This window comes from Chenopodium album, chromosome 17 (assembly GCF_948465745.1).
Source record: "Chenopodium album chromosome 17, dcCheAlbu1.1, whole genome shotgun sequence".
Taxonomy (NCBI): domain Eukaryota; kingdom Viridiplantae; phylum Streptophyta; class Magnoliopsida; order Caryophyllales; family Amaranthaceae; genus Chenopodium; species Chenopodium album.
In genome coordinates, this window is record NC_137850.1 from 40,624,125 (window position 1) to 40,648,179 (window position 24,055).

The 24,055-nt window shown below is 31.2% G+C and overlaps 1 protein-coding gene across 1 annotated transcript; it reads right to left on the minus strand.

Annotated features, from left to right (window-relative positions):
• Positions 1 to 3,160: 3,160 nt before the first annotated feature.
• On the minus strand, positions 3,161 to 7,829 carry LOC145589707 (sulfite exporter TauE/SafE family protein 3-like). Its single transcript, XM_081646386.1, has 12 exons — positions 7,243 to 7,829; positions 6,974 to 7,133; positions 6,397 to 6,597; positions 6,235 to 6,299; positions 6,112 to 6,139; positions 5,974 to 6,026; positions 5,427 to 5,513; positions 5,298 to 5,348; positions 4,958 to 5,179; positions 3,888 to 3,981; positions 3,667 to 3,807; positions 3,161 to 3,557 (listed from the first exon to the last, which is right to left on the minus strand). Exons 1-12 carry the CDS (start codon positions 7,447 to 7,449, stop codon positions 3,472 to 3,474), a joined length of 1,395 nt encoding a protein of 464 aa, XP_081502512.1. The 5' UTR covers positions 7,450 to 7,829; the 3' UTR covers positions 3,161 to 3,471.
• Between the last annotated feature and the right edge of the window lie 16,226 nt (positions 7,830 to 24,055).

Sequence of the window (24,055 nt, forward strand, 5' to 3'; positions counted from 1 at the left end):
ACAATTTCAATCAAGGCAGTAATTATTAATTAATTTCTTTGGATTCATTAAACATTCCCATCACTTCACCATTAAATTTTTCTATAGAAATAAAACTACACCAGTATTATTTGATCTGAAAGATCATGTGATTTAAAATTATTGGCTCATACATTTATAGGGGGATTCATTAAACATTCCCATCACTTCACCATTAAATTTTTCTATAGAAATAAAACTACACCAGTATTATTTGATCTGAAAGATCATGTGATTTAAAATTATTGGCTCATACATTTATAGGGGTCGTTTGGTTGACAAGGGAAATAATTTCCCATAGGAATTGACAAATTATGAAAATTAACTTCCCACATTAGAAATCCCATAAATTATTGAAAGTTGTTTGTTATTCTTGGAGGAATTTGCAAATCATGGGAATTTCAATTTACCAAGGGGGCACTTGGTAATTTAATTCCCATGTTTTGTGAGAATTGAAAATTCTCATGAAGTTAAAATTCCCACATTTTTATGTTTTGTGGTCAACCAAACAAAACCTCACTATATAAATTCCCATGATTTTCTATTTCCCCCATTTCTTTTGTGCGACCAAACAACACTTACCTTAATGCTTAATGGGCCCTAACTAAACAACTCTTTTCTTTTCTATTGAATACTCCAATTAATTCAATATTAATAGATTGATAAATTGACAAAACTATAAACACAATTATCATGATCTTTCATATCAAACTTGCACACCAACGACCATAAATGTTGGTCATCCCTCTTTTTCTATCACGGAATACAAATTATAATTGGAATTAAAATCATTGTCTATTTAACAAAATCCAATTCTTGATAGACTTTACAATCAGATCAAACTATGTTAGTCGATTAAGTTTTGATTTTGGGTTAATATTGAGTCAGTTCAAATCACTCTTCTAGTCTTCTTGTTCATGCATAATACCACCACTTCGAGTTGAGGTGTACCGTACCCAGCATATATATTAGAAGAATTTAACACGCCTTTTCTACTAGTTAGCGTGACCGTGACATATATGTATAAATAAAAAAAATCTTAATAGCATATACAAAGTAATTTGCGTAAAATAATTAATAGAATATATAAATTAATCGTGGATTTCAGCCATTAGCTTAACCTTTTGGTTGATTTGATCCTCTAAACAAGTTTATTTGTAGTCAAATTCTACTGTAAAATGGTATACCAAATTTCGTGTTACACATTTATTGTACAAAAGTGTTCATAATATCATTTTATTACTCCGTACAAAAGTGTTCATAATCTCAGATTATTACAAAAGTGATTTTTGATCAATCTATCGAGTCAAATATGAATTCAGTAAGATTTGACCTTATTTTTTAAGTTTGTTTGATTTAAAATACAACTGGGTTTTATGTCAAAAATTTTGTTTAAAGCCAATATTTTCGAATCGGTTTTAAATTACATTTTAGATCGGATCGGTTTTTATTGTGTCTTATTCTAAACTAGTTCTCCTACACTACAATATCGGAAATTTCGCATACATCAATTTAGCTACTTGCAATATAAGTTCAAGACTGAGAGTGAGGAATAGCTCAAGTGGTTAGAGCTCTCTCCCAATTCTAGGTGATCTTGGGATCGATTCTCATCGCCCGCCCTTGTGGCTCTCTAAACATAAAAATAAAATAAAAAATAAAAAAAAAGGTATAAGTTCAAGACTTTTAACATCGATTAATACTACGTTGTCTACATATATATGTTACAAAATTTATAAGTCGTTTACACCTAAAGACAAAGAACTAGTTTATTTGAATACAGACTATACATTATACAAGTTATACAATTCACAAGTTGATCAATAATGACAAAAACGTCAACTGCTAATAATTAAAATAGAATTACACAACTTATCAAATCGATCAGCCTCCATATAAATTAATAAAGCCGTGTTGGATCATACAATATATAATATTCATTAATCTCATGTGATGACAATCTAATATTCCTATCGACAAAATTGACTCTCTATTTTTTGAATAAATTATTACTATTTTTTTTTCAGCTAATTAATTTATATAAATTTTCAGATTTTATCATTGGAGACATGCTTCTCGCCTACCTTGAGATATTTCCTACTTGTAGTATTATTTTTTTAGTGACGTCAACATTTTTTTTTTTCTAGATCTCATCGAGAAATTGATTTATTTAATCAATGCAGATCATGAATATGATTCCTTTAATTAAATATAATAATTTCAGCTTTTTAAAATAGATCCATAATTTGATTCGTTTTATACAAGACAATTGTATGAGACATAGAGATACTAGTACCCTACAACGATTCCGTGCCAAAGATCCATATTCCTTGTACAAATGTACAATTACTAACTTTCAATTGTATTTTTTATTTGAAATTTAATTGGCTAAACAACAAAACTGAGGATTTTTTTTAGAAAATAATTATTTGAATTAAGTTATGTGATTTCAACATCAAGTATTTGTGTAAAATAATACAAGTGTCACCGATGGTAAAATATTCCCCTTTTTTTTTTTTTTTCTATTTATAAAGGTTTCTTAACAATATAACAATATGCGTGCTTTCTGTTATTTTTAGTCAATTGTCCTAGGCTTATAATTGTTTGTTATTTTTTAAATTTTCAAGACTTTTAATAAAACTTGCAATGTATTATTTTGTTACACATGATAATTAATCTCGTCAAAAAATGATTTTTAATTGATATCACTTTATTTAATTTTATTCCTCAATTAGAGTGTCAAATATTGTGTTGGGAGTAAAAAAAATATGTAGAAAATTTTAGTATTGAAAGATGAAGAAAACCCTAATTCAAATAATGATTGGAATAGTATGTGGAAGTAATGAAGTACTTCCTATGAATCTAAACTTAGAGGGTGATTGATACTACATGTTACTCATAATAAGCAATACTATGTTGATAATCTTGATATATTGTATGAAGAGATGATACTGATTTCATTTATGTATAGCATTCTCATAACTACCTCCGTTAATTGACATTATTATTTACTGATATACGGAGTAATATTTTTGGTAATACTAGTAATGAAGTGACGAGTATTATGGGAACAGATAAAGATTGAAGCAATAAATTTTCAGGTAAAGAAGGAAAAAAATGATGTGAATAATAGAAAGAGAAAAGATAAAAATATAATAGCACCAAGGATGGTATTAATGAAAGCTAAAGCTAGCTTTTGCTGTAAATTTATTGAATTAATAAGCTGAGAAGTACAAGTGCATTTGACTTGAGCACAAAAAATTTTCTAAAAACCTAACGACAAACATTTGGAGGAGCTACACAATTACACCAAACACTTGTAACTCACATTCGCTCCCACAGCGAGAGGAGGTTCTACTCTTAACAGCATACTAATAATTCTTTCACCCCTCGCCTTCCTCCTTGTAGAGCTTATACTTGCACAAAAATAATCCAAAAATTCAAAATTTTCCTTCACTATGGGTCGTATGCACACAAGCTGTCGAATCCCATGTACTCGTTATTTTTAATCATGTATATCATGTTTGAAATGCCAACACCACCTGCAGAGGTAAAAATGAATCAGCACGAGAATTCAGACAGGTTCACATAATGGTATATCGAGTGAAAAGCCAAAATCAATGTGGAAGAAAAGGTATGCTCGATACTTACCAAGTGAAATTGCACTGACAAAGATAGTGAATGCCAAGATAAAGATGATAAGAGAAGCTCTTCCAATAACAGCAATCAATTTCCTCACGAGAATCTGCCCAAATAAGGCAGCAAACGTAGCAACAGCAACGAAGTAGGCAGCTGCAACAGGAATCAGATGTTTAAGAAAAAGGCTAAACAAATCAGTAGTTGGTGTTAAGAGATTATGGGTCAGAGCTTACCATATGGCACTGGGAATCGTTTAAGAAGGTAGTATTCTATAACAGACATTGATGAAGAGAACATCATGGCAAAGGTAGCTGTAGCACTTGAAACCTGTTAGAAAAGAGAGCCAACGTTAAATTGCAGCAATTGTCAACTCGAGTCCAATAATTGATACATTTTGGCATTTTATTAAACAGATAATGATAATATTATTCTACAATGGTTCTATTTAAAAGGCGACTACAGTAACACGACAACCACAAGGGTCCACCATATCCTTAAATTCTCAAAATAATTTCCCAAAACAAGACTTTGCATTAGAAGTTAGAACATGAGCAAAAGAGTTGAGAGCAGTTAGTATTTGGCAGGAATGGTAAAAAAACTGACGAGTGATGACTGAACCTAATTTTCATCTGTCAACAACCATCCAACTAACCATGAGTGACCACTGACGAACAACACTAATTACGTTTACTAATACTCCCATTTTTCTTATAATACTACATTTGATTAATTGACAACATTACTCTGATATAATTAAAATAAAATAAAAATAAATAAATAAGACACTGAAGCCCATTAGTGTAGCTAAAGTTTAATATTTACGATTCTACATCATCCTTCATCTCTAAGACTCTAACATTCTACATCTTGTTGATTTATTACCTTTAGAAAAGAATTTCTTCACAGGACGACATTTAGATATGTGGCATATGCTAACCAGGAAAAAGCGAATTCAAATTTAGATGGGAAGCATGAAGATTGACATTACTAAATACTAAGTCATACAGCACTAACAATTATTAAGCAAGTAGTGCTCATCCACCTGTACTTGAGAGTTCATCACAAGTCTACTACAGAGTATTATTCTTTTACTACAGTATAAATATTAAAGAATGACATAGACTAAGTACCCCTTCCCCCCTTGTATTTTTCTTTCTACTTTTTCAAGTGCTACCCTCAATTATTGGCTATTAAAGCATAATGCGAGACAAATCAGGGAGCTGGTCCACATCAAATTAAGCAAAGCAAAGAATGCCACATATATAATACGAAGTAAGTGATCCAAGTTCGAAAGTAGATTAACCTGAGGAGGGATGCCCAACTCTAGAAACAAAGGGCCTAAAATAAATCCTCCACCAAGACCAAGAAGTCCTCCAACCATTCCAGCAGCCACTCCAGTAAAGAGGCAAAGAATTAGCTGGTAGACTTTCCAGGAACCGGCTGCATCGCCTCTTGAAGCAATTACTCTCTTTCCCGAGTACAACAAATAAGCCTCGTAGCCTGATGCTCCAAGTGCCACAGGGATCTTCACAATTGGCATAATTTAATTAGCTCTCGAGATATTGTTGACAATGAGAAGATTAAATAATTGATTTATTATTTAAAGATCTTAGGCATATAGACAGTAGAGTATGGAGGGGTACCTGCAATAGATTGGTTACCCAGAATGCAGGGGAGCAAGTAGTGGTGTTCTTCTGCAAGATACAAAGCTCGGTGTTTAGTTGCATGGACTTTATTTAATCTTAAGAGCTCAGTAAAAGTTCAGAACAAACCTGAGCAATTTCAAGTCCTAGAATTGCAAACCAGACGGCAAACAATATGGCCACTGATGGCCAGTGTACATTTTCTCTGATAGATACCTGATTTAATGCAGAACAATCAGATCAGTATTTCATCAGAAACTACACAGAGGTCAAGTTGTAAGCAACACTCCCTACTTCTAGGGACTTTTCACCTACTTATAAATCTAACAATTTTACTCACTTCCTAGGAAGTAAAACTCACAAGGATTTGCAAATTCAGAGAAATGTAACTAAATGTGCGAGGTGCAACCATAAGTGTCTTAGTGTCAAAACCATCCATAACAAGACAACGACGTAAAACATGATTTTGTACAAAAAGACCCTTGATAATACTTATGTGTCAACCATTTCAGTCTTCTCCTCATCACTTAATTTAATCATCGACCATAACTCTGTACTAAATACTTCGAGGAAAAATCACAAATTATTCCCGGCATCTTAAAAAGATATACAAAGTACATATGAATATATATATTAGAGAAAGGGGGTTCGTTATTTAATGAAATACTAATCTTACCTCTTCTCTTTTGTCGGGAACAGCTGGGAGAGCTTTGTAATCACCATTATCACCTGATAACAAGAAAAACTTTTCACTAAAAAAAGTGCAAATAATTCAATAAATTAACAAAAATTTGGAAAGGGCTAAATTAGCTACCGTTTGATACCAAACGTTGAGCAGCCTCCTGAAAAACAAAAGGTTCAATGTTAGTAAATGAAACAAACAAAAAAAAAATAAGAAATGAAAATCAAAGTTGAAGGAATCGGTAAGGTGGAGGACCTTTTTCATGATAGTTTCTTTCTTCCAAGCATCAACACCCTTGAGGAATGCCTTTGTAGATGTAACTGCATATTCAAAGTGATAAATTTATTAACTTTTTCTCAAATTTAATACGAAGTAATTAATTTGTATCATTAAACTTTAATCCATTTTAATACTTACAAAGAAAGAGAATAATGAGCAAAACTGTGATCATCCAATCAGCAAAAATAACGTTGAAGGCAACTCCAATACTGATCCCAAGAACCAGCACTGGTTGGAAGAGAAGTGCAAGATCATAATCAATAACAGGCATCTCCATAGTTGGATGCCTTTGCTTAAGGTTATAGTAAACAGTTGAAATTGCTGCTCCCATAATCATACCTGAACAAACAACCCAACATTTCAGAAACTACACAAAAGCTATACACACTTTGCTCAATTCAACTATTCTTAAAATTTCGAAGACTATCTACGAGATAGGATTCTCTCCGGTTACTGGACCATCGAGTTACTAGATTGGTTGATTCATAACACTCATAGAACTCGACCATCTAGTTACTAGAGAGAATCCCGATCCGTGTCACGAATTCAAGTAAAAGATTAACTGTTGATAGCCTCAGAATATTCATAATCAGCAAAAAAATAACTTTATGAAAATCAGATCCTTTACCAGTAACATAATATACATAAAAGGTGCTGGGAAATTATTATTGAAAAGTGAAGAATTTAAGAAAGATGAATGTCAGAGAATCCTTACACTTTGAAATGGCGGTTGAAGATTTGGAATCAAATCCAATAATCAAAGTAAGCATAGGAACAAAGATACCACCCCCACCAACTCCTCCAACACTCCCAAATGAAGCTCCAAAGAATCCAATCAATGACCCCACTACAATTTTCCAATCAAATTCCATGTCCTGTGACATTCAAACATATAAATTCATCATTCATTCAATCCCAATTCAAATCAAATCAATTTATGAATATTAAAAAAAAATTAAAAATAATTAAAAAAAATTAACTTACAGGCCAAACATGTTCATAAGTGTTTTTACCACTTTGCCATAGGAAATTAACAGCCTTTCTTAGAAAATTAACATGAATTTCTTCAATCTCAATCTCAGCAGAAGCAACTTCTTTCAAAGTCTCCTCATTTGCTGAAACAAATATGAGGAAAGAACCCAACAAAAGAATGCTAAACAAAACCACCTTCATCAACCCAGATTTACCCATTTTTCAAAAAATTAAATCAACCCAGAAACCAAAATCAAATTTCTTTAACCTTAAATCTAAAACCCTTAAATATTTTACTTTTCTTGATGCTCCTGCCTAACCCAGGAACTTGTTTGCTTGTTTTTTTTCCCTCTTTGTTTCAGTGAGGAATTTATACAAACACCTTCTGGGCAAAACAACAAAAAGTGATCTAAAACAACAAAATTATTAAAAGGTGGAGAATTTTTAGAGAAAAAGAGGGTGATTTAAATGACACGTAAAAAATTGTGAAAAAATTGTGAATACACGTTTTCTAGAGATCGCAATCACGCTCTCTATTTCTCTCTCTAAAATTTGACCCACCCTTTTTCTTTCTCACTCTAGATTTCTGGGTCGATGGGTGCTGTGGTTCTGCAATCCTCCCTATTTATTTCCATTTTTTTTCACTTGCTTGGGTCAAATTTAAGTTGTGCTAATTTGATGAGTAGATAATTACAAAGATGACCTGGCATTATTATTCAATTTTGCAACTACTTCAAAAATATATATATATTCAATAAATAAACAAGGATCCGTTTATTTCACCTTATTTTTACTGAATTGCAATTAAATTTATATAACAGGAATTATTTTTTACCAGATCTCTATTATATTTCTTTCTTTGTAATTATTGAATTTTACTGAAGTGAAATTATTTTTATTGAATTGAAAATATTTTAACCGAATTGAACTTAGTTTTACTAATCTGAAATTAATTATACTGAAATATTAAAAAAAAGTTAGGGTAAAGTGAACAGGCTTATATTTAAATAAAAATAATCTCATAAAATAAATAAGTTTAGGCAAAAAATATTTCAGACAAGTATGTACGGATATAATAATTTCATAATTGATAAAGATTTGTTAATAGTTTTTAGAGAAAATATGTTAAGTTTAGCAAAAATTCAGTTCAGTAAAAATGAGTTAAATTAGGTTTATTTTACTCTTCGAAAGAGCCTAAGGTTAGAAAATTTGAATAAAATAAGTTCAGACAATATAAATTATTTTTTGATAATCAAATAAAATAAGGTATTATAAGGCTTTGTTCTATTCACCTTATTTTTGCTAAACTTTATATATATATATATATATATATATATATATATATATATATATATATATATATATATATACACTGGTTAAAACTTATTTTTACCGCTTCTCCGTTATTTTTGTTTTGTAAAATAATTGATTTAACTGATTAAACTTTTTTTTAATGAACTGAACTTTTTTTGTTGTACTTAGGCCCTGTTCTCATCAGATTCTTTTCACTTCAGTTCAGTTTATGTCTAATGATATTGCTAATGATATAAAGCCAAATTTCATACTTTTAAGCTTATATTACAACAACGACAATAATAATAATAATAATAATAATAATAATAATAATAATAAACAGTTGTGGTCGGCAAAATGATTCGAGAAGAACACCCTCATTCCTACACAACGCGGAGCAGACAAGCAGAGGACTGAAGCTGAGATCGGCAACTTCGACAAACCACAACGATAATCAACAGTTGTGGCCGGATCTGGAGGACTATGGGAGGAAGGAGAAAGGGACGAAGAGAGAGAAAGTTGGTTTGGGTTAGACCTTGTATTAATGGGAATAATAAAGAGAAGGGATGACCGTTGGCTCTATTGCTTTTGTTCCAGTTTTTTTTGTTTTTTTATTATTTATTTTATTTATTTTTTTATTATTTTATTTTTTTAATTTTGATAATTTTTTAAAAAGTGTTTTGTATTCTTCTGTCATTTTAGTATTTTATTTTTTAATTATATAGTATATGTTTTTAAAATGTTTTGGGGTTCCATGTTATATATTTTTAATAAATATTTTAATTATATAATATATTTTTCTTAAATATTTTAATATGTATATTTGTATATATCCATATATATAATAATAAATAATCAAAGATCATTAATCCGTAGATAAAAATCACTAAGTAATAAGTTCAATTCAATTCAGTTCAGTTCAGTCAATGAGAACAGGCCCTTAACTTATTTTTACTGATATAAATTTGTTCACTGATATGAACACCCAAAAAATTAGAAAATAATAATTAACTAATTAAAACTTATTTTAGGTCCTTTTCACTTCACCTTATAAAAATAATGTTCAATAATAATAATTTCACTTCAATAAAATAATCCCAGCTCAATAAAATTAAGTTTGCTTCATGTAAATAAAAATCATATTAAAAATATGAGACACAATTGAATAATACTCTTTGCAACCTTATTACACGGTAGTAAGTGTGAAATATCGAAATAGGTTTTGCAACCTTTGAATAGAGAATGAACAGAGACACAATTGAATCATACTCTGCAAGAGTACTATTAGACTATCTCCATAAGTGAGACTAAATTTTGAGTATTAAAATACAAAATGAGTTATTTTTTACTTTCAATGGTGATACCCAACCCACTTCTCAATTTATTAGCAACTCATGTGAACTCTAATTTCCCAATGGCGAAACTCTCTAAAGTATACTAATGTCACTTTTAATGTATGGCTCACCAAATTCATATTGTAAGTTTTTCAAAAAAAAAATTAAAACTTAAATAAATTACAAAATATATTATAATATGGAAAATGATAAACATAGCTCTTAAGGCTATGTATAAGAAGCTCATAAAGGAAAGATTAACATTAATTACACCGATCTGCGCGTGATTTTGTCATAAATTCCCAACTTAATTCCATTTTGGGAAGTGTATTTAATACTTATACATAACCCTAAGGGCTACATACATCATTACCCTTATAATATTGATAAGGGGTTCACACTTTTTGTCAAATGAGACTCAAAGTTGGTACCTAAACTTAGCAACTTTCTTTTAGAGTTGCTAAATTTAGATATTAACTTATTGGTATCTTTTACAAAAAATACTCTATCTCTCCTAAAAAAACTCCCTCAAGTTTCACTATTGGAGATAGTCTATTTTTACTAAACAGTGAGAAATGAGAATAATGATTGAAGAATAGTACGAAATATGTAGGTTACTGTTATTATTATTATTATATTTGGATGATAGTGTGTGTTGTGTACATGCAAATTTTGTACCAAAAAAAAATATTGTATGACATGTACTATCTCAGGGGGGCTTGTTCTGTTCGGCTTAATTTCAGTTTAGTTTAGTTCAGTTCAGCTTCAATCAATTCAGTTTCAAATTTTCTTCTCTTATAAACAATTTATTTCAGCTCTATTCAGTTTAGTTCAGCCCCAGTCAGTTCAATTCAATTCAATTCAGTTGTTTTTAGTAAATCGAAACAGGCCCCCAGTTTCAAAATAAATATCTGTTTCAATTGGTATATTTGTCAATCCAAAAATTTTAGTAATAATTTCTCTAATTATCAACTACTATAAGCTATAAAAAGTTTATATTCGAAAATTATACATTTAAATGATTCTAACAAGTATCCATATGACTATATTTACAGTGTGATATATTCACCTGATCTTATCAAAACTTATCAGATCTTATTTAAACTTATTAGATCTTATGAAAACTTATTTTAGTTGTAATTTCATAATTTGTACTTGGATAACCTTTATTAGAACTTATTTTTCTTTAACTGAACTTATTACACCTGAAATAAGTGAAAAATACGGTGAACAAAATAGGCCCTTAATCTTATATATAATGTACCAACAAAGGTTAAAGTAATCAATGATGTATATGAATAGTGCAAAATTCAGTATGAGAAATTTATTTAAGGCCGATGAAGCATAAAGAAAGTATGGACGACTTAGGTGAGAATTAAATTTACAGAAATACAATGTACCTGGTGCTTTTTTTTTTTTTTTTTTTTTTTTTGCCAGCTGGAAAACAAAGAAAAATACAGGAGTGGCCCTTACACCCCCTTCTTGGCTCTGATCGCCAGGTCATGGGCCTTAGAGGTTACACTCCTAGGCACATAACAACAACAAAAATATGAAAGAGAATTACTTAACGAAAGGATATCTAAAGTCAGATTTTTCAAGTCCTTCGATGCTAGTTGCGAATCTTTAATGGCTTTAATTCCTAGCTTGCTATCTGTCCTGACCTCCAGATGGGTAAAATTTGCACAAGCATCCGTGATCCCTTCCCTGATGGCCAATAGCTTGCAATGCAACGCTGAAGATCCTATTACTCGTTTGCACCCTTCCTTGAGTACGATTCCATCTTTCCCGATCACCCATCCAATCGCTGCCTCATCTAATTTCCCTATCTTTCTTTTCCATGCCCCATCCATAGTGATTGTTGCTACTAGCTGTGAATCATGAGTTCCTCTCTACTAGTAGTTAAGCTCCTCTACTTCATGACCTGTAGAAGCCTGTCTTTGTTTTTCCTCATCTTTTCTCTTCTGGTCTCTGCAAACTTTAGTGAGTCCCTCACCACACATCTCCATCATTCTGGCAGGCGAGCTATTGCATCCCCTGAAAATGATCTCTTTCCTATGAACCTATATGCTCCATAAGATAGCCAGTATAGCTCCCAGGAATGTGGGATTACTGGACCTCATCTTCATAGCATACCTTATAATATTTTTCAGCCACACCTCAATGGGCAGAAAGTCATCCTGAATCCTAATCCCCAACTGTCCACAAAGCCAGATTCTCTTGGTCACTTGACAATCTCTGAATAGGTGCGCTGTGGTTTCTTGTTCTACGTTACAAAGGACACATAAAGAATTTACATTCACGCCTCGCTTCACAAGCCCTGCCTTACTGCTGCATGCATTTTGCATTATCTTCCAACCAAGCAGCAACCAAGTTGGGGTGACATTCAGCTTCTAGTAATCTCTCCAAAATTTGACCTCACTCACATCTCCTACGTCTCCCATTAGCCATTTATATCCGGACTTGACAGTGTATTCCCCATTTTTTGTCTCCTCCTATAAGATCTCATCCTTTCTCTCAGGATTCGGATCAACACTAAGGACTCTTTTTTCATTCTCCAAATCAAATAATTTCCAAATTTCACTAACTTTCCACACCCCTCTATCATTCATTAAATCCGCCACCCTCCTGTATCTGCATCTGTCCTCTACACTGATTCCTGCTCTCAGCCTAACCGGACCTGATGTTGTCCACCTGTCTCCTTCTATCCACACATTTCTCCCATGCCCCACCCTGTACCAAAAAGCCCTTCTCATCTGGATTGCTAATCTAGTCATTCCCCTGTAAGCCCATGTGGTCTTCCGAAATGGTTTATCCTTGACAGCTCTTTCGACCGGCGAGTCACCATACTTTCAGATTAAGAGTCTGCTTACCAGCATGTCCTTTTGGTTATGGATTCTCCATGCCTGTTTAGCTAGCATTGCCTGATTAAAGTCTTTGAACATTTCTTAACCTAAGGCCTCCTCCCGTCCTGTGCTTCTCAAGAATCTCTTTCTTTTTGCAGTAAATAGGCCTCTTATCCTTCGTTCTTGCCCAGAAGAATCTCAAGCAAACAGAACTTATTTTGCCTAAAATCTTTTTCGGCACCAGGTACAGGGCTAGAATGTGTGCTTTCATAGCAATCAAAATCGAATTGAAAGGTACATTTTGTCTAGGACAAATGGACAATTTATACAAGGACCAAAGTCATACTCGATTGTTGATAAAGGGAGGATTAATAATTTAAAATAAAAAAAATTACTTGTATGACTATTTTTTGAATTATGTTTGGAAATAAAAAAAAAAAATCGAGATGAGTGTATCTAGATCCTATATGACTATTTTTTGAATTATGGAAAACCCGTTAAATTATAAGTTTTCATTTACCTTAGAATGTCTTAAGATTTCAAATGTGACGAACAATAGAATAGAGACACTATGAGCCTATTCTGATTTACTGAACTGAACTAAGTTGAGCTAAATTCAATTATTTATGAGAAAAGAAAATTAGAAAATTAATTGAATTGAATTGAATTGATTTGAATTAACCTAAACTGAGTTAATACTATACATGATGGTTGGTGAATGATGATGGTGTGTGAATATGCAATAACAAGTCTTTGTTTGAGCTGGCAAACCCAAGTTGTTTATACGTTTAGTGGCTAACCACATCTGTTTTCAGAAGTATAAATACTTTAATGTAGGCATTGACTCACATGAGCTTTTTTCCCTTTTAACAAAGAATTAAGCTGGCACTGGCCCCATATATATACATATGTAGTTAAAAAAAATCATGAGATTTATAGATTTGTTTCTTGCCATGCAATTTGATTTGGATCTAATAGCACTAATTGACAATGACAACAATTAAGAGATAAGATAGTTAAGACTTGAAGATGGAAAGATTAGTCATCATTAATATGCAACCGGGACTAATTCATCTAATAACTTTGCTCTCCGTACTAATTACTTTGATGAAATTTTACTAGGTTCCGTTGTGTTTAACTAATTTTTGATAAGCGATTGTCGTTAAATTTTTAATGATCGAATTTTTTTTATTTTATTTTTTTGGAGGAAATTTAATGATCGAAATTTAACTATTTTATTCAAGATAACTTATGCCCGAGAACAATTTTGATGGTCATTAATTTATTTTTCATTTATTTTAATTTAATTTAATTAAAAAAATAGTTAATATGTTTGAAGTAAACTAATTTAGGGCCTGTTCATATTTACTGAACTGAGTTGAACTGAACTGAACTGAACTGATTGGAGCTGAACTGAACTGAACTGAACTGATTGGAACTGAACTGAACTGAACTGAACTGAACTGATTGGAACTGAACTGAACTGAACTGAACTGAATTGAGCTGAAATGAATATTTTATGTGAGAGGGAAATTAAGAGCTGAACTGAACTGAACTGAACTGATTGGAGCTGAACTAAACTGAAATTAAGTAAATGTGAACAGGCCCTTAATGTTCCTCTCTTTCAAAAAAATAAATAAATTAATAATAATAATGTTTGGCTGTTTGATAATCGATTTAAATTTAATAGATAAAACTCAAATGTACTTTGTGAGTTTTTCTCATAATAAGAAAGCGTTATCCAATTTTTTTCATACATAGTACATTGCTTGAGAGTAGAGGGGGGAGGTAAGGGATTCTCCCTACTCCCAAACCTGTCGTAGTTGGTGGGCCTCGAACTCATGACCTCAAAGTCACAAGGTGAATTCCCCACCAACTCCACCAAGCTTTGTTTGGTAAAATACAAAATTAATACAATATTATAGTTTTTTTTTTTTTTTGAAGCCATATTATAGCTAGTTATATGTATCATTCATTACAAGGGTGGGTTGGTGTCTCACATGTAATGCATTTATAATATATATATATATTTTTTTTTTCATCACTTCATTGATAATCCATGAATTATAACCTTCACGTACCCGATAATGCATCACTTTCTATAAGAGGTATAAAAATCATATTTTATGGTGCTAATATAGCTAAGTATGAAAATTATTACCAGTCTCTTCACCTCTTTTTACTTTCCCCAATTTCTTTTTTTACTCCATACTACCGAGATAAATATATAAGAGAGCTAAGATTGAGAGTCTAGGACTATCTTCTACGAGTATTATTTTTCTCTCACATATGTACTCCTTATTAATCGATTGGTCCAACCAAATTTCACTTTTATTTATTTCACTCACAAAATTTAACAAAGTAATAACTAATAAGTATTATTTATGACATGGGAGCAAATAATTAGAGGCAGGGGGAAGATTACTATTAACCGTAAGCTAGAATCAAACTCGGGTATACCACAAGAATCAGTATCATCTACATGTCTAATCATAGTTTTCGTATTCGAAGTGATTTAGTGAAGCATTTATCCCAAATAAATTGGAAAAACACTTGTTGATAAGAGCCATGACATCCCACCAATTAAAGAGGTCAATTATAAGTTCTCTACAAGAAACGTTTAAGATTGGGCAACTAGATAAGTACAGTATTCAATGCACCTAATTAAATTATATTCAATCATTTATCAAATTATATGCTCCTGTCCAAATCAAAAAAACAAGTGATCAAATTTAGGCTGTACTAGGCCTTTGGAGTGACGATACACACTTGGACTGTATTTTTCACCTCCTTGCTCTTTTTTTATTTACGAGTATTTTTTTAATTACTCTATATAAAGTATAATCGCTTTAATGTACAACTTTGTCCATTAATTTTTAAATATAATATCATATCATATGTAAAAATATTAAAAACTGATATCATGAAACTACATAATTTGTACTTAATCAAATCTAACTATTTTCCTCGTAGTATTTTATATTTTATACATAAAAAATTACAAAATACAATCAAAGTTGTTAAAGTTAAACCAAATGAATAGTACTTGTAAATATATAGGAATGTAGTTTAACGTCATAGAAATAAATTGAAAATATCTTAGCCTTCCTCTCATCTCCTCTCTCTAAAACCCTAGCTTTCATTGCTGAATTTTGGAGAGGCTTCCATCACTTTTTAACTTTTTTACAGATGATTGAAAAGCCCTAATCTTTGTCTCTTGTACATTTTTTCTCATTATTTTGTTTGTTTTAAAGTTTTAATAACTATTCCTCTTTTAGGAATTTCTCCTACAAAAGATTGGGTTTCTTTTCTTCTTTAGGAGGAGTTTTCAGTTTTGATAGACAAGGTTTTTCTTCTCTCTTTTGAGGGTGGATTTGTTTTTTTTGCTCGATGGATTGCTATAAAATTATTTCGTGGGTAAAGATTTGTGCATGATTGAAAAAAAGAGGTTAATCCTTTTAATTACAATCAAATAATGAATCAGGAGAAAATTTTCTTCACGACTATTACAAATCAATAGACCCCTTGTCAAACAAGGTTGTAAATCGATCACAACACTATGAAAGAGGGTATAAAGAATCTACTATTTTCAACAATGATCGTATAGTTTTGCCGAAGAATATTTTTATTTTATTCAATTATCATGTATTTATTAGATATAAACTAAACTTCTTTGTTAATGGCATATGACTTTTCATTTATGAATCAATCTTTTAGCTTAACAAAAAAAAAAAAAAAAAAAAAAAAAGTATAGATTATTAGAGGATAATTAATATTGCATTATTTGTACCTAAAGAAATATTGATTTTTTTTTTTGACGGGAAGAAATATAATCTTAGATCCGTCAAAAAAATCTTAGAGGGCCTGTTCCGATTTACTGAAAACAACTGAACTGAACTGATTGGGGCTGAATTGAACTAAACTAAACTGAGCTGAAATGAATTTGTTCACGAGAGAAGGAAATTAGGAACTGAAATGAACTGAGCTGAACTGAACAGGGTTAATTATGTTAGGGATGACTTAAATGAGTTTTGGTGAAAAAAATAAAAATACTTAAATGAATTATTTTAATTAGTGCAGTCCTATGCTATGTTCTCCTTTTCTTTCTTTGCTTTTTATTTTTTATATTTCTTTTAAAATTAGTTATGATTATATTAAGTAGTTGGTAGTTGTTAAGAGATTAGTGTTCTGATCTAATTGATTTCTTGTAATATACTTTTTTTCATACAGATTACTAGCTATATACAAAATGATTTAATTGATTTACATCTCAAAAATCTGATCATAATTCATTAGAAAATACGGAGTATAACATAGGTAGGAATATGAAGCATTAATTACACCGGACAAATGCATAATAAATTTTGCCATAAAATTTTCTAAACTAAACCCAACTTATCATAAGTACTCCGTATCATAACCATAACCATAAATTATAAGGAAAACTTAATCGTGTCACTATATTTAATTTGTTTTATTATTGATGTATTAATTATTTAATTTGTATACCAATTCCACATTTCCACACCAACATTTCTTATGCAGTGTTACAAGTTTTTGTGAGTAACTAATACCTCTAGCCCTTAATCGGCTGTATTTCCCAATTTTCTTTTTTGACATATCCCTTAAATGTGTCCCATATTATTTGTGGTACTACAGGATCCAGGATTTTTTATTTATTTTTTTTTTTTTTATCCTTTTTCAATTCTACAACAACATGTCTTTTGTAGTATTACAAGTTATGTGACGATGAATATACTACCTCCGATTTTTTTTAGTTGTAACTTTGAGTATTATTTAAGAGATATAAAATATTTCAAAGTTGCAACTAAAAAAAATCAGAGGTAGTATAAAATATATAGATTGTATCAATGACAATCATATTGTTATATAGGTTTAGTTTTTGATTTTAGTATAGAGTTGTGAACCAAATTCTCCTCCTTCTCATTCAGGTTGTCTAAGCTCATTTCATATTATCTCAAAAATTAATAATATCTTTTGAAGTCTACCTATCTAGAATCAAAGCCATATAATTTCACACATGCATGGTGAATATGTTTAAAATAAATTAAGAAAATGAGAGTATAGCACAACACATAATTAAGAGTACACATCATCAAATTGAACTTATTATCAATAAAACACATTTAATCACGTGCGTGAAATTTGAAGCCATCACGCCGTCCTCCGCCGTGTAGGACCCAATGAGTTGAAATTATCTTCAACGGCTACTCGTAATTTTTACTACTCCCGCGTTATTTATATGCCGTCATTATTTCGTACAAAAATGAACTAAGTATGAATGAATGGCCACCAAATTATTTAAATTTTTTTTTTTTTTTGATAAGTGATTACTTTTTCTCTAAACGTAACTATTAGCAAATTGAGTGTGTTATTCCTTAATTAGTTACTATTAATTGCATTTATTGTACGTTATGGAGGTCAGATACTGTTTAATTTTGGCAGTATCCCTAGTGGTTAGCATATATAGCATGTTAAGAGCTTGTATAGTTGGGAGCCACCATTCATGTCTTCCAAGACAACTTCAATAATAATATGGAGTAATAATTATAATAATAATGTTAGAATATGTCTTGTATCAATAAATCTCTTTTGAGCAATTATGGACGCACTCGATTGCATGATGTTATAACATGCCTTGTATTAGTAAACCTCTTTAAACAACCACCAACTTACCGGTGTAATTAATTAGTACACTTGGTGGCACAAATGCACAATGTTTATGGTACACCTGGTCTAAAAACAATTTAGATTCATTTTTGGTTTACTATATATGTTCATTAGGGTTGAATTATATATTTTTTTGAAATTAGGTTATATACAATTTACTATTTATTCTTTTACTAGCGGCTACTACGTGCTGTAAAATGGAAACTATTATTATTATTATTAGTATTATTATTATTATTATTGATAGAGTATAAAACATATTTCTGGGCCTCAACCACCAGCTTCCCAGAAATATATTTTATACTATTATTATTATTATTATTTATTTATTTATTTATTTATTTATTTATTTATTTTCTTGTGTTTGAACGGCAAGTTAGTCAGATTTTAGATAAATGTTCAATTACATTACATTGCTTTCAATATAGATTTAATTTACTCCCTCGTTGTCTTTTTAAGTGACACACTTTCCTTAAACGGCCGTTTTTTTTTAAGTGACACACTTTCTCTTTTAGAAATTCTTTACATTTTAATAATATATCTTCACCCCACTATCTCTTACTTTATCATTTCTCACTCTTTTCCTGGTCCCCACTTCCTCTCACATTCTTTTACTTTATCATTTCTCACTCCTCCAACCTACCCCACTAATATCTTATTTTATTAAAGTCAATAAAATCTCCTAAAATTACGTGTCGGTCAAAGTGTGTCACTTAAAAAAACACAGAGGGAGTAATATTTTTTTAGGCCCTATTCTTTTCAGCTGCTATGATTATGCTATGCTCTGTTGAGTATTAATAATCTACTAACACCTACTCTGCTCTGTTGACACTTGCTCTTCTCTGCTGAAATTTACTTTTCCATACTATGTCTTGCTCAGAAACTCAAAAAAATTGGGCCTAATTTATACTTGGAGATTAGACATGTTTTTTTTTTTTTTTTTTAGACTATATGTTCTTTGTTTCTTTTGAGTTCATATTGTTTCTTTTAACCTTTATATTTTTTTAATGTTCAAGTTTTTTTGGTAAACAAGGTTCAAGTTTTGTTTTAGTCCAAATATTCACTGATTTTATTTTATTTTTTTTATCCATGTTAGTTTTTATTCAGACTCTATGTTTAATGGTTGCACATTCAACATTTTAACATTTCTCTTGGTAGGCTTGTTATAACCTTTACATCACCTGTTGAAGTCTTAAATGTTGTTTTTGCTAGGCCTAGTACCAGGATTTCCTCCCTGGTCTAAGATCTTAGGCCCATGGCTAGCTCATAATCAGCCCATCTACCAAGCTTAGTCTACGTAAAGCCCATTCACATGCAGCGCTGTGTACACCAGTTCACCAACATTTAACTAATCTTTCAGTCAAAAATCAAAATCCAAGGGAAATGCATAGTTCATAGTTGTGCTTAAGGCTCAATTTGGTTTGACGGAAAAATTTTATCCATGGAAATGTTTTTCCAATTGTAACAAAATTGCAAATCAGTTGTAGAAAGTATAATTGTGGAAATAGGATGATGGACGGGAGAAAGAATAAGGAGTAAGGCCCCGTTTATTTCGCCTTATTTTTGCTGAACTAAATGATTTTTACTGAACTAAAATTATTTTTGCTGAACTTAAATTATTTTCACAGAACTTAAATTAATTTTACTGCGAACTGAAATTATTTTTACTGAGCTGAAATTTTTTTTACTGAATATTATTTTTTTAAGGTGAAGTGAACAGAACCTAAGACAGTATGAAGTTTGATGAAAATTACTTCCTTAATGTATATTAGCATTGGGAGAACTTTTTTCCATTGCTTTACATACCTAAAAAAAAGAAAATATGTACTACGGGCCTGGTTCTGATTTACTGAAAACAACTAAACTGAATTAAATTGAAATTAAGTTGAACAGGACAGGTCCTACCACTGTTAAATATTAGTTGCAACTTTGGATATTATTTACGATATATAAAATATTCCAAAATTACAATTAATATTTAACAAATGTAGTATAACATACACCTAATTAAACCACATCCATTTAAGGCTTTAAGCCCAATGAGGGCAATACTACGTACTCTAGCCCTTCTACTATTTAGTCTTAGTACCTTAGGCTCAAGCTCAATAGATTTAGTGGCCCCTTTCTAATAGGGGTCCAGCCCTTCGGCCCTGTTTTGTTTCCCGTATTGGGCAGGCTTATCGCATCATTTGCATAAACCAATATAAGTCATCTTACAACACAAATCCTTTAAATACAAAACATGTACTTCGTATGTGATAGCATGGACTAAGGGCTTATTCTGATTTACTGAATTGAGATGAACTGAACTGATTTGTTTATAAGAGAAAGAAATTGGAACTAAACTGTTTATGAGAGAAGGAAATTAGGAACTAAACTGAAATTAAGCTGAAATGAACAGGTCTTAATGCTTTTTTTTCTTTACAATTTCAATATCAGATCTATAGGAGTGTTTCATACACTTTCATGGGATGGGTTGGGATGTGGCCTTAAATATTTATGTTCAAGATTCACCTATACGGCTATCCATAGAGGTGTCCATTCAGTTTTCGGTTTGGATTTAGCCCAAACCCAGTCCGATCCAAAATAAATTTCGGTTTTTAATTTTCAAATCCAATCCGATCCGAATTACTTACCAAATCCAATCCGATCCAATCCGAATTATAATTCAGTTATTTGGATCCAATCCGAAAATCCAAATTAAAATAAGTTACTAATTTTTTTTGGGTCTAATGCGATTATAAAAATAAAATTGCAATAATACAGTTCAATTCTTGAAAGTATAGTAGTACATGATTTATACAAGTATTGAAAACATAGGTTTACATGATTAATATTGTTATAATCATAAACATAGTTTAACATGATTAATATTAACAATATTTTTTTTTGTAAAATAACACTTTCATAATTCGGTTATTTCAGTTTTTTGGATCCGAACAAGGTCAATCCGATCCGATCTGGAAATCCGAATTTTCAAAAAAATTCAATCCGATCTGATCCGATTTAAAGTTTGGATCCGATTCGAATTGATAATTCGGTTTGAATTGGATTGAATTTCAGTTTTTATCCAAATAATGGACACCCTAGCTATACGCTTAGTTTGAACAATAAATATGAAGTACGTAGTATATATTATAGAACGTGACTCCTTTAATGTTTGTTTTCAGGAGTTGCCACTATAAGGCCTCGTTTTTTCAAAAATTCTCAATAGGAATCCAATTATTATTGTTACTTTTTGTGGTAAGGGAAGCCAATTAGGATTATTGCCTTGTTGGGAGTTATGGACCTTATTATGGTTAGCAAAAATGATATTACTAGTATTCTTTAGTGTAACCTAATTGTAAGCAAAACCTTATTTGTTGTACTCTGTAACTACATAAAATACTCCCTCTATTTTTTTATTAGAATCTCATTTCTCTTTATTATGTGAGTAATACATGTTAAGAATGGGAATTTAATAAAAGAACGGAGGGAGTAGTGTTTAAAAATTAAAATCAAAACTATGATAGTGGGAGCCAAATAAAATGCACTTGATGGACTACAAAAATAAATTATGTTTGAATATGCAACGTGTTAACTAGACCTGGTTATTGGGCGGGTCGGGTCAGGGTCGGTGCGGGTCGGTTGCGGGTCAGGGTCAAAGAGGGTCACATTTTATAGGGTCAATATAGGGTCGGGCCAATGCGGGTCGCGGGTCGATAATGGGCGGGCCTACAAAATATCAATTAAAATAAATATTGGACAAAACCATTATTAAATACATATGAATACAAATTAATCTATATAATTATTTTTACATTATGTATTTTCTTTATCAACTAAATTGGAAAACATGTTGGCCCTGTATCGACCCTACCCAATAAGGGCCCTGTCCATTAAAAGCCCTATAAGCTTGGCCCTGACCCTGTTATCATTGGGCTACCCTGTCCAATAACCACCTCTAGTGTTAACAACTACTAGTCTACTACACGTACAAACACCCGTGTTTTTGCCTACCTTCTTCAACATTAATGTTTAAATTCATTAGATCATTAGATAAATTGAATAGCTATGCTAAATTGTATTAACATGGGTCACCATAACTTTCATAAGCAGTGGTTGCACAACAATAATTTTCCATACAACCACATAGATTGCTCTTAGTGCTGCCACCAGCCTTGGCACCATCGATGTCACTTCCGCTACATCAAAAAATACGTCTGCCACCGGCAATACCACATTTGGCATCATCGCCAATCTCGTTCCCACAATCGCCACCTCCTTCGAGGAATCGTGTAGCGGTGGGAGCTGTTGTTGGGGGTAGCATATTGGTAGTGGTAATGTTGGTTGTTTTGTTTATTTTCTTGTTTAAGAAATGGCGGGGTAGAAAAAGTAGTCAAGGCCAAATCAAAGAAATAGCGCTTGGAACGTCTACTGGTCTTCTGCATCCTTGATCAGATGCATGTTCGTAACACACTAAATTTTCTTGACAATATACTTAGTCCAAGAGGCCCATAATCTAGCTGTGAGTTGCGGAAGATATGGATAACTCTTGTTTGACATGTGACTATCTTTGTAACCATTGCCTAAAAATAAAAATAAAAATAAAAAATTCAAAAGTTTGTTAGAAATTATTTTATACAACCAGGTACGCGGTGTACCCCAATAGTATTTTTTTTTTTTTTTTTTTGCTTATTTCGATGATATCATTAAATGAACAAACAAATACCCTTTAATGTACCGTACATTCGGCTATATATAACAATCTCTCAAAGTTTGTAAATGAGCAAATCACTCGTGCTTTTCTACAAGGACATAATAATTAAAATTATTAAATGAAAGAGGACTTTGAATTGTTTATTTGTTGTCATGTTTGTAGAATGCTAGAATGGGTAATACTTTAACTATTTTGTAACGAAATGATATGCAAAATACCCGAAGTATATATGGTTAACTTTGGGAGCTCCTGATTTAATTTAATAATATTATCTGCCTAAGATTTCACAAAAAATATAAGGAAAAAATGCAAAACTTATTACTCTCAACATAATACGGAGTATGTAAAAATGTAAAATGAAGTATTGTGACTGGTTCGATATTGACATGGAGAATGACTCAATTAGGCACAACCCTCAAAACTAGTTAAAGCAACTAGTACAATACCCATGCGATGCACGGCTTATAATATTAAATAAGATTAACTAATTAATATGCGAAATTAATCCAACTTATGAGTAATAAAAATATGAAACAAAACTATCATCAACTGTATAGTGTGAATGATATGTTGTTGTAGAAGTGTTTTTGTTAAAACTTCTTGCTCTCTTATCATATAAGTAATCAAGCAATAAATAATTGTTTTATATGAAGAAAAAAATAACACAAACAAATCTATTTAAGGTCCAGCCCAACACATATAATGTTTGAATAAAAGTTAAATTATTTGACTCTAACCACAAAAATCTAATTAAAGTACTTAATGCCTTTCAATCTCTACCTACTTCGTCCATTAGTTGGGCATTAATAAAAGTCCATGAATTGTAGCACTGCAATGTAAAAATTGATTACAAAAGTTAGAGAGTTTAACAATAAAATTAGAGAGTTTAACAATGTAGATTTAAAACAATGTTAGCAAATGATGAATATTAATTTATATATTAATTAGTGTTGAGTAATACCTTC

Coding starts and splice junctions, on each gene's coding strand:
- LOC145589707 (XM_081646386.1), bottom strand. CDS start 7,449: ATGGGTAAATCTGGGTTGATGAAGGTGGTTTTGTTTAGCATTCTTTTG. Junction 5,514..5,973: donor TTCCCGACAAAAGAGAAGAG/GTAAGATTAGTA, acceptor GCATTAAATCAG/GTATCTATCAGAGAAAATGT. Junction 3,808..3,887: donor ACGATTCCCAGTGCCATATG/GTAAGCTCTGAC, acceptor TTCCTGTTGCAG/CTGCCTACTTCGTTGCTGTT.